The sequence below is a fragment of the Rhipicephalus sanguineus genome, chromosome 1 (assembly GCF_013339695.2).
Source record: "Rhipicephalus sanguineus isolate Rsan-2018 chromosome 1, BIME_Rsan_1.4, whole genome shotgun sequence".
Classification (NCBI taxonomy): domain Eukaryota; kingdom Metazoa; phylum Arthropoda; class Arachnida; order Ixodida; family Ixodidae; genus Rhipicephalus; species Rhipicephalus sanguineus.
This window is the reverse complement of record NC_051176.1, coordinates 214,540,938-214,556,950: the sequence shown is the minus strand read 5'-3', so window position 1 is coordinate 214,556,950 and position 16,013 is coordinate 214,540,938. Positions and strand designations below refer to the sequence as shown.

General features: G+C 46.9%; 1 protein-coding gene across 1 annotated transcript in view; it reads right to left on the bottom strand.

Moving 5' to 3' along the window:
- The window catches only part of LOC119371653 (rhophilin-2), a 233,731-nt gene extending 225,342 nt beyond the window's left edge, over positions 1-8,389 (bottom strand). The window contains exon 1 of the mRNA XM_037642100.2: positions 8,143-8,389. Within this exon, the coding sequence (XP_037498028.1) occupies positions 8,143-8,238 (96 nt within the window). The 5' untranslated portion in view covers positions 8,239-8,389. The remainder of the gene's footprint in view (positions 1-8,142) is intronic.
- Between the last annotated feature and the right edge of the window lie 7,624 nt (positions 8,390-16,013).

The window sequence follows — 16,013 nt, the reverse complement described above, 5'->3', positions numbered from 1 at the left end:
GGGGTCGGGTAGATGTGGTCGACAGTCATTTTGTGCTCTCTATGACATGGCAAAAAAAAAAATACGGGGGGGGGGGCACGGGCCGGGTGTGCTCCCCCCCCCCCCCGCCGACTACGCCACTAGCCACCAAAATCGGCTGTTGTGATCTCATAACAGCTTTCGCTGTAAAAGTAGCTGATGTCATGTCGGGGACCTCAAACTCCTACACACTGCGAACCTCACGAGCTCCGCCTGATGGATACTTGTGTGGACAAAGTGACCGATATCATTTCAACGACAGTGCTCTTGCTCAAGACATATACGACCACGAAATAACACCAACCAGAAACAAGGGCGCCTATAGACCTTTTTACGGGAGAGAAAAAACGCCGCCATGCTGGGCTGCGCGCGGGCGTACAAAGGCTGACGTCACAGCCTCGGCAGTGCATTTTTGGGGATACACGCCTATTTAGCCCGGCCCAGAGAGGATTATGGCGGCGCCCAGGGAACCGTCTGTAAAAATGTCTATATCAGAGGCCGTGTTTATGGTTGGTGTTATTTCATTGTTTTCCGGTGTCTAAACAAGAGCGTTGTCACTGTAAAATCGACACATCGACACCCTCTCGGTACTGCTAACATCAAGCACTTTCAAATGACCTACAATATGTTCGTGCGGCACCCACGATGAGGTCGTGTACCACCTATACTACACGTTCAAAGCACACCGTGCACGTGCAGACAACGTCTTGAACATGTGTGGAATTGTCTCGAATCACTTGCCAAGGTGTTAGGCCTCCAAAAATGCATTACAAAAATATAACGAAAACTTCTTTGAACACGCTGGCGTTTGTGACGACTAATGACTTTTGCTTCATCGTGTGCAACTGTGTCTCATTTATGCAACTGAAACCAGCGTACAGCAGATATCCGTTGACCTTGTCTGATAGGGAACTTTCATATAGAGAATTTTACACTATATCTTCTTCTGTTTAAGCATTACCTAATGAAACAACTTACACTCTGTTTTCTTTCATCCTGTATTATTAATCAAGCGAAAAGGAACAGCTACTGCCAGCGAATGGAGCTATTATTTTTATCTCCAAAAGAAGAAAAATGGGGAGCGGAGATAGGCTCTCGTCAGCTTCACGATGGATGGATGGATTGTTTACTGTAGGAGAGAGGGGAAAAAGTAAGAGAACCTTGCCCTTCTCTTACCAAACTAGACTGAAACTTATGTCAATGGAAACGGGGAAGAAAGAGTCTGCGCCGAGCCTTGGGATGGCCAGGACAGACGACGAACGACGACGTATAGAGGCCGCACGATCCGTTAGCTTTGTGCGGCAAACCATGGAAGGTTTCGAAGGCTTATATCCCATAGGTATAAAACACTATAGATGACACAGATTCAATCGTATACGTTCCGCAGGAGACCGAATGCCTGTGGCAGCACACTCACTGTGACGCTTAGCAGCTCAGCCCAAAGTCGCGGATTCGATTCTCGGCCGCACTCCAGCAGGGTCGGAATGCGAAGAAAATTGTGTGCTTCGCTTGAGGCGTCAATTAAAATAATCGCAACTGGTTAACACTGAACCGGAGCCTTCCGCTACGGTGCCTTTGTCCCAACCTGGCAGCAGCCGATAGTATCAACGAAAATTCCGGGCGAAAATTTTCCTCCGCCTTACCGGTCAGCCACCCTTATTGTGTTCAGCGTCACGAGCCAGTGCAGCGCATGATCGAACTGCTTTGTGAACGGTATGTGTGAGCGTCTACAGGGAAAGAGACGCCGTCCCCGTTCGGCGATTTGGTGAGAATGCGCAAAACGGCGCTCTTCGTATTTATGACACTTAGCAGCCCACCTGTGCATTTCGTTCGAATATCAGCGTGTGTTAATTCGCTGGGTAAAATGCTGGCGCGTCCCGTCAGCGTGTACTGACACCTCCGATTTTTCCGTTATACGATGACTATACGAAGTCACTCGTGGGTTATTCAAATTTCGCGGTCAGGTGCCTCTCGGATGAGATCTGACAACGCACGCGGAAGCTCGCGAGACTGTCAGTCACGGTCCAGGTATGTGCTGGTCCTCTTCCTTCGTAAAAATAATAATAACAACAACAAATAAGTAAATAAAGGAGAATCTTTTAAAAAGCGTTAACTTGATTATTGTTGAATGACCACTGAATGTTGAATGCTTATTTTCCGTTCGCAATAAGGAGAGCGAAAGTAGACAAGACATGAGCACGCACACCTGTCAGGATATTGTCTTGTCTTGGGCTGCATTACTTAAATGATCGATGTCCAGTAGGTGCGCGCGAATCGCTTGCGAAGGCGAGCGTAGTTCTACTAAGCCTTGAAGCGAAGAAAACAAATGCGATATGCTTGCCGCAGAGTCCAGAGACTATCTGATATACGTCCTTGCTGGAGGCCATATCCATAAAAGTTCGAGGAAAAAACTACCCCCAGACAAAAATAACTTATTTGTAAACGGTAACGGCAGTTCAGTATACCCATCGACAGAAGTGACCCGCTTTGCTAACATACAGCTTATCAAATTTTTAAGCTCAGTCGGACCATACTGAACCAGTCCACTAACTCTTTCACCCGTCAAATATCAGCGCCCTCTACAACCACCCATACCCCCCCCCCCCCCACACACACACAAACACACATTTAGAGGGAGAGGGAGGGTAAATGTTCCTGGTGCGAATAGTCTTCACCACTCGGTTCACTCTACACAGTAGACTGTAGTGTTCGTAGCAGACTGATCTATCAGCCGGTTGCTGCAAACACTTCACGTGTGTTCTGCAAGACGGTCAGACGCATGTGCATGCAGAAACCCGGCTGACGTGCCAAATCTTTCGGACACTTTCTTAACATGGCCACAACGATCCGTTCTTGTGATGGAAGGCAAGCAATCGGTTACGCGCACCGATGAATCTAGCATATCTCGACTTGTAAATATCGATGTTGCCAAGCTGTTGCAGGAGCGGATATGCTTCCGTGGCTTGCCGTAAGGGCGCGAGGTATCAATGTCAGACCATGGAGCAACCGACACTGCGCACTGCCATCTCTCCGGCTGTGTTCGAGAATGTCCGCCATCCAAAGGATGACAAATTACGTGATGCACTGGCCTATGTCCTGACTTGACACCAACAGCACAGACCGGAAGACACAGAGATGCACCCTGGGAGGTGATCGTCTCAAGGATGTTGGCGCTAGAATGGATTCGCTAACGACCGACACAGTCACGCTCGCGAGAAGAACCTCGCAGAGCTCATCAACGTGCCAGCCTAGTAACATCCGGAGACAGCAACTATGCATTCACACAACCCAGTCGGCATATAAGCTGAGAAGACGGCAAGAATGTAAGTGCAGACTGACTGCCATTGTGTCAAAATTCAGCTTTAGATCGGCACAAGGAGGAAGTCGCACGCAGCTTTGTTTCCGCATCCCCAGCGTTCTCAAAATGGGGCTGCGGAAGGCATGTTCCTCAATTACCCGCGGTTGCTGCCGGAGCGGTTGACCCTGATTTAGAGGACCTGACATGCGGGCAGTTAACTCCGCAGAAAATATGAGAAAAGTAGCCGAGTGAAAAGTTCGTGACAGAGAAAATAAGGACGCACAAGAAGAGGATAAAACAGGGCAAATGGTTCCGACTGTAGGTGACGTTGCTATAATGTGGTGGACGTGTGCATCAGAAACAAAATATAGTGAAGAAAACGATATGGTCAATTTCATGCGGGTCATTCAGCGGAAGTCCTAAGAAGCACTAACATTAAACCACATCTGACACACTTTTCAATAACACCAACCGGGTCAAAAATCTGCGACTTAGGCCTGTATTCACAAACTAACTTTATCCTTATGTCAAGTTTTCCTTAAGTTTCTGTACACTCTACAAGCGTTGCACAGAAACGGTATGGTATGGTATGGTATGACGAACCGTATTCGGGTCCTGAAGATCAACCCTTAGGTTGACGCAGGTGGCTCCCACGTCGCCAAATACCTTTCTCGAGAAAAAACGCGGCGACACTAGTCTCGGCACATGCTTCGCGCTTCCAGAGAACCCTCTATGCTAGTCACCAGTATGGGCCTCTTTACAAAAGTGACCCATCGTGTGACTTGCGGGACCTCAACAGACAAGAGGAAACATGCTTGCACCGCATCAGATTAAACGCCGCCTACACTCATTACTTCAAGAGCAAAATCAAGCTGTCAGACTTACCATTGTGCGTTCAGTGTAACGTCCAAGAAGACCTGAAACACGTTCTGTGTGAATGCAGGCGATACGCATCAGAAAGACGATCTTTGAAGGCGGCCTTGCACCTTCAACGGGACTCGTGTTTAGAACTGCGGCACATTCTGGGCCCATGGCAAAACAGCACCTGTGCGTTACGCGCCACGAAAGCGCTGCGGACTTTCTTGCGGGCCACAAGCCTGACCAAAACTTTGTAAACAGTGTAGTCTATGTATGTGTGTGTGGTTATCAGTGTATATATCATAATCATCGCCCAGCACCTGGAGTAGCATGTCAGGCGAATACTCAGGCAAACATCTCCAGCTTTTCATTAAAACATTTCTCACTCTCTCTCTCTCTCTCCCACGTCGGGACAGTAAGGACAGTAACCTTATCGCCGTATCGTGGGCCTTCTGGACGGCCTGCACTTGATCTGAAAGAGCTCCACTGTGAATGGACTCTTTGCCACCAGTCTCTTTCCTTGCCACAGTCTGTGAAAGCCACAGGACACTGCCACAGCATATGATCCAGAGTAATGATGCCATTGCACTTCTCACAATTGATTTGTAACTCTCTTTTTGGATATATCTTGCTAATAAAGTTTGGATTCGTGTAAGGGCCTGTCTGTAACAATTTCAGCGTCACCGCTTGAGCTCTATTGAGCCTAGCGTGTGGCATTGAGAATTACCTTCTGTTCATATAGTAATGCTCCGTCACTTCATTATGTGTAAGTAATCGGTCCCTGTTCTCCTCCTGCATATTATGGGGATCCTATCGCGTAGTGCACGAATAGTAGTCCTCGCGCAGCTGCGTTAGCCACCTCGTTTAAATTCCGAGATGGATCGACACACCCCATGGATATGTGTAGGAAACCAGCGGATTTCGATCTCTTGGCTGTCCATCCCACCAATCAGTTGAACAGCCCTTTTGGTTACAAAGCCTTTGGTAAAGTGTCTAATAGCCATCTTAGAGTCACTGTAAATGCGCGTCCATTCCTTAAATCCAATGATATTGCCACTTGTTCCGCGACTGTCGCATCTTTAGTCATGATTGTAATAGCATCCCGAGTGAGTTCATCTGCATCTCTGCTGCCGTAAAGGCTTTCTTTCCTTTTACCCATGCAGCATCTACAAAAGCCGAATGTTCTCTGTCCTGTTCTATCTCCTGCAGGAGAGCTTTGGTCCTTGCCTTTCTTCTTCCCGGTTGTGCACCGGGTGCATATTTCTGGGGAAAGGAGTTGTCCTAATTATCTCTCTTATGCTATCTTTTAGCTCTACTGTGTCCTCACATGAATCTCTGGATTTGGTTGCGTACCACCCTACCTCTTCAAGTATTGCTCTACCTGACCTTCTTCCAGATAGCTTCTCTCTGTGGGCAATTCGCTGAGCTTCAGTTATCTAATGGGGTAAAAGATAACCACAAGATTGGTTTGTGAATGCCAGCCTACTTTGTTTATCAAACACACTAAAGGCACGAAACAGATAAGGATAAGGTTTATTTATGAATACGGGCCTAAAAGCGTGAAAGTTCTATCCTATTCGGGGAATTGTGCGCATGCTTCCATCAGCTGTACGTACATTATAAACGGCGAACAGCTGGCACCCCTTTCAGCTCGCTGCTGCTTTACGACCGTCCGTGTGGCTTCAAGGCACAGACGGAAAGCGCGCACAGGGTCAGCCCCAAGTGCAGTTAAAATCACTCGGAGTTGTAAAAATTGCAGTGGTCACAACGGACTCATCATTGGAAGCATCATAATGGCTGCTGACACCTAGTCCCACATTTCTTGAGATCTCAGAAATACCTGCCAGTCTGCGAGAGATCGTCAGTTCTTGCCTCAAGTGTTCTGATGAGGAGGAAAGTTGAGAACGAATCAACCGAAAGAGGTCTGCGCTACCTCTACAAACGCGACACGGAAAAGTGCATACATTTTACATTGTTGAATGACATTTTACGTGTCGTCTTGCATTGTTACACGGCGTAAATTGTTACATGTCACTCGGTGTTCGCAGAAAATCGCACATCACCAATAAACAGTTGCAAAGCACTGCGGATAAGCGCTTCGGAAATGCTTTATTTCTCTGGCTGCTGGACAGCAGGTTCATGGTTTGACCAAGCACGCGCATCAGCTCGGCGCATCGCCACAAGAGCGACGTAGGCGACGCGAACGGAGCAAATCAAGCAAACGCACGCGCCGAGAAGGAGTAAACAGTCCACAAGAGGAGCTAAAAAGAAGGCAAGGATGACGACTCGGCGAAAACCACCGTCGACCATCGGTGCACTTGGGCGGCTTCAACACCAGCAGCGCACGTCCACATTTTGGGGCGCGGAGAACATCATACGGCCTTCACGCGACATTTTCACATCCATAAACGCACGCACAAACGCAACAGTCCTTTCTGGTAAGCAGCGGGAATTTCATGCGTACATGGCTACGTGCATTAGTTCTGGACGAATGGCCTAGCCCGTGGAACAGTAGCAAATACAGACATCACATTAGCGCAAAACGTCCTCCCAGCCCACTTGAATAAACACCGCGGTGCAGCAAGTCTCCACGGCATAACGAATTCGTGTTTGCGCAAATCGCATTGGCAAGCGAACACTCAAGGTCGGCGAAATCAGCACAACTGAGAAAACGGCGATCGTTCGGGGCACACTAGAAAACAGCACGGCGCTTAAGAGGAGCCTGCAGCACGGCAGCCGGAAACACTCCGCGACCCGACCATCCGTGCAAGGTTTTGAGGGGCCAGCGGCAAAATGGGCGGCAGCTTTACGGCTACCACAGTTGACGCTGCTGCGCGTGATTGGCGATAACACCGCCACAACGACCGCTGTTCACCATCCGTCGCTCGCCCACGAGATCGTCACATCACATAGGTAAACATAGGTTTACGTACGCCCGTCCGATCGCGTCACTCGTCCACAAGCGACAGATTGATGACTCGGTACTAACTCATGTCAGCTACACCAGGTGTCGCCGACGGCGCCAACGTAGCGTTTACGCATTTACGGACGACAAAAATGTCATGCGAAGGTAATTACAGTGTGTTACTTCCGCTGTGACTGTGTATTATTGTTCTTTAGCAACGCAGCAAACTGCACAAACTTCGAATGCGGCACAACATTACAACTAATACGCGTCGAAATACGAAAAAAAAAAGAAAAGGTTCGTAGTCGCGACTTGAGAATATGACGAAAACTGTTAACGTGTACTGAATGATAAATGCGAAGATTTGGTATGCGCAAACAATGCGCCAACCCTACGCAGTGGCTCTACACGTGACGTTTGCAACGCACATGCGTTGAGCTTGACATGCCAGTGTCTACATGTGAATGGTTTAAAAAGAGTCGTCATTTGAGGGACGGCAACTAAACTGATCTATAGCTTTGGTTTCAAACCCTTCAGGAGAAATTCATCGCGGTTAGGTCATGAACCAGCAGAAGCGGCACCAGCCGCACCGCTGAACGCATGAAACCTCAACGAGCGGTTAGGATGCACATGCCATCCACCCCTGCGCACCTGGCAATCAAAAAGTGAAACAGCGAGTCTCAGCTGTAAATATGACAATGAACTGGCGAATGAGAACGAGTTGCTACAGATTCAACGTCTGATCAACGTTGCATGTCACAATCAACGTTGAGAGACGAATAATCTGAACAACCACTTGTTGCTGAACTCTGTTCGGTTTGGTCTGTCGCCATGGTTACATCGCGCTTGTTTGTAGTACAGGTACTACATTAGACGTACGAGAGCGCTGTTTCTAGCCACAGCGCAGCTGTTCGGAGTCCCAGTCTACCACGATGCATATCGCCACGAAGCCTGAAGCATCGCGAACTAAAAATTGCATCTGCCAATGAGCGGATGCGGCGGAGCTGTCGTTGTTTTCAAACCACCGCAGTCACATCACCTTCTCTCATGCGCTCACACTCACCCGAACTTTCCTGAAGTGACCATCCTTGCGGGTATCCTTACTGCTTCTGCGATCATCGTCCTCCGACGAAGAGTAGCCAACATCGGCGCCGCTCATCTTACGCTCACTGTGAAAATACAGCGTCGCTCACATTGCGGAACGCACACACAAAAAATGTCGTCCACCAGAATGCAGAACGGACTCGCGTCCACTTGCGGCAGGCAAGGTAAACGTCCCCCGAAAACACAGCCACCGCTTGCCGCTGGCTCTCGTGCAGGTACCAAACACGGGAGAGGGAAATGTCGACTAGCCGAGAGAATGAGGAATTGCACTCGTAGCGCCATCTAGTCGGCGCGCGCAAAACCCGCTGAAAAAGAGAAGCGCGATCTCCAAGATTCAAAACGTTCGGCGGAGATATCGGAGGCCAGTGCAATCAAGAGCGCTAATACAGAAATTACGAACAAGCACAACGCTAGATAGAGGGGATGTGAATTTGATCCTCGCATACACTTCCGCCATTTATACCCGAGCGAATGCCTCTGTAGCAACTTAACATCATCAGACATCCATGTAATAGTAAGCAGAATATATATATATATATATATATATATATATATATATATATATATATATATATATATATATATATATATACGCAACCGAAGAGGAAACCTTTCAGGGAGAAAGGCTCGGCGCCTAAGAGAGGGGAGGAGGCGAGAGGGGACATTAAGAAATAAAGATGATTACCTGTGATAACGGCAGCGAGAGAGCGTATGCGTGAACTTTGATACCCAATCCTCGAACCCTCCTTACCCTTACGGAATAATTAAAAAAAATAGAAAACGTTTCACGCGCATAGCGCACACTTCGCTGTTAGTAGGTGCGCCGGTAACCGCTGGGTGAAATATTTCTCCTCAATATTCGAGAGAGGTTATTTGATCCCTCGATCCCGAGTTCTCCACGATGCAGAGAAACGAGAAAAGACATATTACTTTTAGAAAATCTGCGACGCACATATGAGCCACACTTTCTTGCCTCTGCGTGAAACTCCTTTCGAGGGGATTACAAAAAAAAAAAAAAAATGGGGAGAAGGGGGGCTTTTGCGTGCTATCACCATGATCTTATGGGGTCGTATTTACAAAAAAAAAAAAAAAAAAAACTTTTACGATAGAATTGTTGTTCAGATCAGATCAGATCAATTCACTTTATTGATTGCCCTGCGAATCGGTGGGATGGGCCTGGATCCCGCCTAGGCTTCGGCCAAGGGTTGCTGGCCCTTGGCGGCTTCCTCGGCTCGCGGGAAGGCCCAGAGTTGGTGCTCCAAGTCCGAGCTGAGCAACGCAGACTCCCAGCGCGTGCGGAGGCTGTCGCTGTTTAAGGCTTCATCACGGCTATTGTTTATTATATCTGTACATCCCCATAGTATATGCTCTAAGGTGGCTCTAGAGTCGCAATGTTTGCACTTGTCTGTCGTGTATAAGGCTGGGTGTATTACGTGCATCCAGGCCCGTAGCCAGGGCGGGAGGGGGCAGGTGGCCCCCCACCCCCCCGAAATTTTTATGACGCATGGCGTTTTATCGAAAATAAATAATGAAAATAGGTGTTTTTCTCAAATAGTCAAGGCTTTCAGCAAGTGATTATTATTATTATTATTATTATTATTATTATTATTATTATTATTATTATTATTATTATTATTATTATTATTATTATTATTATTATTATTATTATTATTATTATTATTATGTCTCTATAATGTTAATTTTCCTGGTCTTGATGTTTTTCATAGTCCACAGTCATTGTTTTTATCCGAGCTTTGCACTGTCCTGATATAGTATGGCCCAAAGTGCAAAGTCTTCCCTTCTCCGTCTTTCCGCATAGTTGTATATATGCAATCTAATTTTTCTTTCCCTTTCAAAATTTATCGTGTTGTCTTATTTTACTCCTCCCCTGTTGGTTTATTTCTCTTTGTCTACGCGTTTTTGCTCTTGTTATTTCTGAGGACTGTCTGTATTGTATTGTTTATTTTTATTCTTTTATTTTTGCGTGCGCCTGCACAAAAACCTTACGATTGTTCCTGGGCACGATAAATAAATGATTGATTATTAAATGATTGATAACACTGAACTTCACTGAGACATGCTAAATTTTTCTCTGAAACTTGTGCGCAGACAATAAGCTATAGCTTTAAATATTTCCAAGACTATAGCCGAAGTTCAGGGGCTGTCGCTGGAGCCAACGGTTTTTTTCCTCCTCTAAACCTCTTTAGAGACAGGTTCATTGTCTTCGCTTAGCACAGTATCTGTGTACGCTGCTCACTCTCCCCCAACCACGAAAGTGGAGGAGGAGAACGGGGCAAGTGCAAAAAAAGAGGGGGGGGGGGGAGTGACGGGAGAGAGAAAGTACAGGAAGGGGCTGTTGAGATAGGCTAGCGTGTCAATGGGGTGAGTAAGGGAGAGAATGAGCTCTTGAACGACAACCAGTGAGACTTGAGCCTATCTAAGACAGCCAAGGATATGCCCTACTTGGGTGCACATAGTTGAATTTTGCAGAGCGCTACCCAGACACACACGAAAACGACGCAAGAAGAAGCACAAGTGAACGGGACAAGCTCCAGTTTAATATAAGACAGTTTGTTTCACGAAATTGCAACGGATATATATGCACAACTAACGGAGGAAAACAAGCATCACACATGCGCGAGTAACACTTCAAAAGAGAAACCAGTGCGCGCATCTCAACACTCAGGTGTACCGAGGTCGCCCGCATACGTGGCTTTCAATTAATTACACTTCGTCATCGGGCAATGAAACGGTAGGCCTCGACAATTTCTCTTTTTTTTCTGGCATCTCCAGATCGTGATAAAATCGTGGTGCATTCGAATTTCGGCTGATCATTGTCACCTGAATGCATGGAGACAATATATGCTGCACGAAGGAATATGTTGTTCTGGACGTTCCAAGCTTAAAGAAGTGTTGCGCGTATGTTGAGTATAGTTGCTAAAAATCGTGCGCGCACGTTGTAGCTCGAAGCTTGTTGAACCAAGTCAGCAGACGCTGATGCCTTGATCGCCTACCTGGCTGAGCAGCTCTTTAAAGCTTTTAATAAGAATAGTAAGGTGACTGTGAAACCAAAGGAGAAGTCAATAGAGCGGCCTATTGTTCTGCCTCATGCTGTTTCACATGGACTGAAAGATATCGCGAACGGTCGGCATAACCATGCATGATTTCACGACTCCTAAAAAAATTATTTCACTGTATCATAAAGTGAGCAGCAACCAGCAGAGTAAAAATTGACAGTGTGACAGCTTATACCATGTAAAAAAAGATGCAATATTTTTGTTCATTTTTCCTGCGGAAAAAAAAAAGTACTTTGGACAAAGTCGTAGGTGTTTTAACACACGGCTGCTCCAGGATAACTATAACTGTAAGCAGATTAGTCACCCCGAAAACAATGCAACTCATTGCAGCAGGTGTCAGTCGGTGTCAGCCGAATATCGAATGCACCGCAATTGCATCGCGACCTAGAGCACGGCCGGTGGAGAGAGTGTGCCTTTCCATCCACGGCCGTCTCTAGAGATCTCAGAAAGAGAAATTATCGAGGCTTTCACGATGCGCCGAAGTAGTGTTGACGTGTGTTAGCGCCCCGTCAGTTCCGTTAACTGAAGACAAAGTGCCGCGCATTAAAAGCCATGCACATGGGAGGCGTCGGTGCACATAGAGATGCGGACAGGCTTCTCTCTTGCCCCTTTGGAACTATATATGGTAGTTCCACAGCCACACCATTACAACGCTTGTAACTGTTTAAGTCCACTGCAGTCACTTTTCGCTGAAACGAAGGTATGCATGCTCGCGCATTGCATAACGAGAGATTAGTCAGTGTCACATAAATAAAACTCGATAATCTGTACACGAGACCTTTTTAGGCTTGTCTGATGGCTAAGCCTTGCCTTTTTTATAAGTGGACCCGGACTGGGGTTCGTTTATTTTTAATAAAGTTGTTCTCTCTCTCCCAATGTATACCTTCCTCGCGCAAGAAAGGAGCCAATTCATAGAAGCCCGCGATTAGCACTGTCTGTATCAACATGTAAAATCTGAGAATCTTTTTGAGCGATAATATGTTTTACGCGTAAACTGTGTGACCAAGACAGCTTGATCTTTGTTAGTTTACATTTATGCATATTTCTTCAGCGCCAAGCTGACTATTCGATAAACGGAAGCCTCGATGCTGCCTCTGAATGACACACTTGCTGCCCTTCAGGCACACATATTTCTGTCAGTTTTGATGAAGGTGAGCGTTGAGCAGCAAAGATGAGGGCAGAGGTGTCAACGTGGCAGGAAAATTTTGGGGTTATTCCCAGCTCTACGCTTCCGTGTCGTGTTTTACAGGTATCGGCAAAACGCAGTGGTATCTCATGACGCCTATCGCATGAGTACAATACCAACTTGTACTGACACAAAAATATCGGTAAGTTAATAGCTAATCGGTTGAGCAGTGTAAGCTGTCCTGGTTGAGAAATGAATGCAGCCTCTTGAAAGCAAAAAAAAAAAAAAAAATAACAGAAAAGTTAGGCGGGGAAGGAGGGGGTGGGGATAGTCGCTCCTTCGCTGGCTCCAAATAAAGTCAAGAAAGTTACTCCTCCCCCCCTCCACAAGTTCGAATTCCGGAAGAATAATCGCATATCTGTTGTAATCGTTGTCCTCTAACGGTGTCACACGGACGTATGTGTTAACCTTCTCGTCAAAGAATTCCGCCTTCTCTGTCCTAGCGCGTGCGCACACATATAAACGAGCTCGCGCGTTTGCACTCAAAAAGAAAACAATATAATCCCGGCGGAAAAACACTGCGTAGAAAACATAGAAGCGGCCCCGTAACAACATACGGATAGGATCGGACGCCTCGCCGCAGCTGGTTACGTGCGCACGCATAGAACTCCAGTCCCGACTACGTTCGCCACGGAAAACAATATCAACGTATACATACAGACAGAAAGCTGCTGAGAGCCTGGCCCGAGCTGACGCGCCGTCACACCGGCGCCGCACGCGGGGCACTACAAAACCGCAACTGCGTACTATTGTATACTGCATACCGAATGGACAGAACGCAAACAAGTGCCGCATCCCCTCATCAGTGAAAACAACGACGTGGAAAAATGTGGCAAAATAGCCTCTCCAAGAGTAACAGAATGACGCCTCGAGACGGTCACTACAGTGCGGCGTATAATGAAAACAAGATCAAATCAAATCAAATCAAGATAACACGTAATCCGCGTGATGAAGAGGGGAAGAGGGGGGTTATCTATATAAATTACTTCTTTTTTCCTTACTCGAGATGCTTGAAATGGTAAGTCAACTGAAAACGTAGTAACCATGATAAATCACCTTATGACGTTGAAGTCAGCTCTCTATACATAGTTCATACCTCTATACGCTTGAATATCTATAAATCTTGCAGGCAGAGGTGTCATTTGAGAGGGTGGGAGTGGGGGTGCAAGGGTGCGCTCAACCGTTCCCCTACGCCCCTCAACTTGTCCATGGCGGGGAGGGGGCGTCGCACCCCCCATCCCCCTTCACTCCTCGGGCCGCATACCACAGCAGCCCTAATTAGGGGCTGCACTTTGTTCGATGTGTAGTATACTGCTGGAATGACCCTTGCTTAAACAAAGTTCAAAATTTTTATCACAACAGTGACGGATTTATGTTGACGAGCTTGACTCCTCCCTGGGCCTTGGGCAAATAGGAAACCTACGTCTCTGCTTGCATTTATGCTAATTATTTAGGAATGTTTTGGAACTTTTCACTCACGGGTCAAGTAAACTTGCTGAAATGCAGGGAACCGACTGCGAAGGCGGACGACGCGTTATTGCTACAGGTGAAGGCGAGGATGGGAAGAAAATGAAGCAGTGAGTTTAGAGGAGGGCAGAGAAACGTTACACGGTGAAGATGAAGTGAACACGAGGCGCGGATGTTGAGGGCTAAGTAGGATAACATAAAATGAGGGCACTTGCACATCGCCGACGGAGGTGACATCGTTTCATGGCTGGATTCCCCCGCGGACTAACGAAAAAGTGCATACTTAACATACAGAGAGTTTCGCATGCGCTGTCGGTGAATGCGAAATTGTGCTGAAACGCTACTACGCATCTGTCGCGAACTCTTTATTCATTTGCCCAAGTGGATCTGGAGTCACCATTTAAATAAATTATTCTCTCTTTGTCCACTCTCTCATAATGGGTATAAATGTGCTGGGCAAAGCTAAACGTTTCTGACCAAAGAAGGAACGATTTGGACGCCTTTATACGGCGATTTGAGAGCATCGCCAGAGGTCACAAGGCCTTTCGAAAGCCTGCAGCGGTCGACTGATCCTCCGAACTGTTCAAACGGAGGAAGCAGGGAGCCGTGGCGGCAGCTAACACCCGTGCCCAGGCGCAGGCATACATGCGTGCGCAGGGTTCCCCTTCAAGGGGGGGGGGTCATCACAGCGCCCCCCCTCCCTACTAAGTCAATGCATGGGGCACACTTTGCCCCCCCCCCCCCCCCCCCGTGCGCATGTCTATGGGCGCAGGCATAGCCGAAATGGTTTCACAGACTCCATGCTCCCGATGCCGCGGCCGAGCTACTAGCTAAGGACGGGCACGCGTTAAGCTGCAGGCATCTGATATGGGGTGTGTCCAGATAAGATCGAACACGAGGTCCCGGTCACCATTCCCGATTGTGATGAAATTTACTGTAGGTCTAGGCATTACACCCAGAACAATGGTTTCGCAGTTAGTTTTGCGAAAAAAAATTTTGTTCGCCTGGAAAAAAAGATATAAATTTTGGCCGCAAAAAAAAAAAAAAAAAAACGCTTTTCGGCCAATTTCGCGATTTCTGAATTTTGAGCGCACCTAGGGAAAAAACGGTGCACTTCTTCGCCACAATATTTATTCCCCTTAAAGAAGAAGTGAAATACAATCTTATGAGTCTATTATCTCCCTTGCTTGTCGAAGCACTTTTGAAGAAAAAAATCACAAACTTGGCAAATCGCACAAAATACCTCTATTTCAGGAATTTATTGCTGCAAGCACCTTAAAGTGAGGATAATGAAAATCGGTATATATTAACTTTGATACTTTCGCTCTCCTTTAAAATAATTTGCGTGGCTTTATCGCGCTCCGTTTTACTCGATAATTGGGCTGAAACGTAAGTGATTTACCAAAAACGCCGAACTTTGAAAATGATTTTCTCAAAAAGGCCATTTTTAATTTTTTTTTAAATCCCTCTGATTGAAGCCAAGGACGTCATCTACCATTCTCCAGGAAAAAAACCTTGCATTATTTTGGTTGCTAACAAGTTATAGTGCGTCAAATGTGACCATGCCAGCCTAGCGGCCGCGTCGTTAGTTATGGGCTGAAACTCGGATATAAGTCGCTAAAAATACTTGTACGTGACATAATCACAAATCAGCAGCTCCACACCAACAAATGCGCAGCCCGGTGTCATGGTTAAGCAAGCTTTGTCTTGGGATCAGCCGCTTGACAAACCCGCAGCAGCGGCCGCTCGATGCTGAGGGCACTCACATTACATGAGTACCGCTTCGACTGCGGATGAGGTCCGCTTGCGCGCCAAACTACGCTCAGAAGACAAACGAGAGAAGGAATGCATCACTGTGAAAGTCAAAGGCCGTTAAGTGCCAACAAATGTCATAATATGCAACGAAAACTCTGCCGGCGATTCCCCAGTGAGCGCCTCCAGTAGTGCGCTCATGTGTTGCTTTCTCTCTTCGGATGGCCTAAATATAATTAGGTTCATTCTATGAGCAACATATGGCACAAAAGAAAGCCATTGACATCTAAAGAAAGCTGTCATATGTGCTTCCGATGGTCGGGCAACTCTAACTGCAGTTGTTCATCT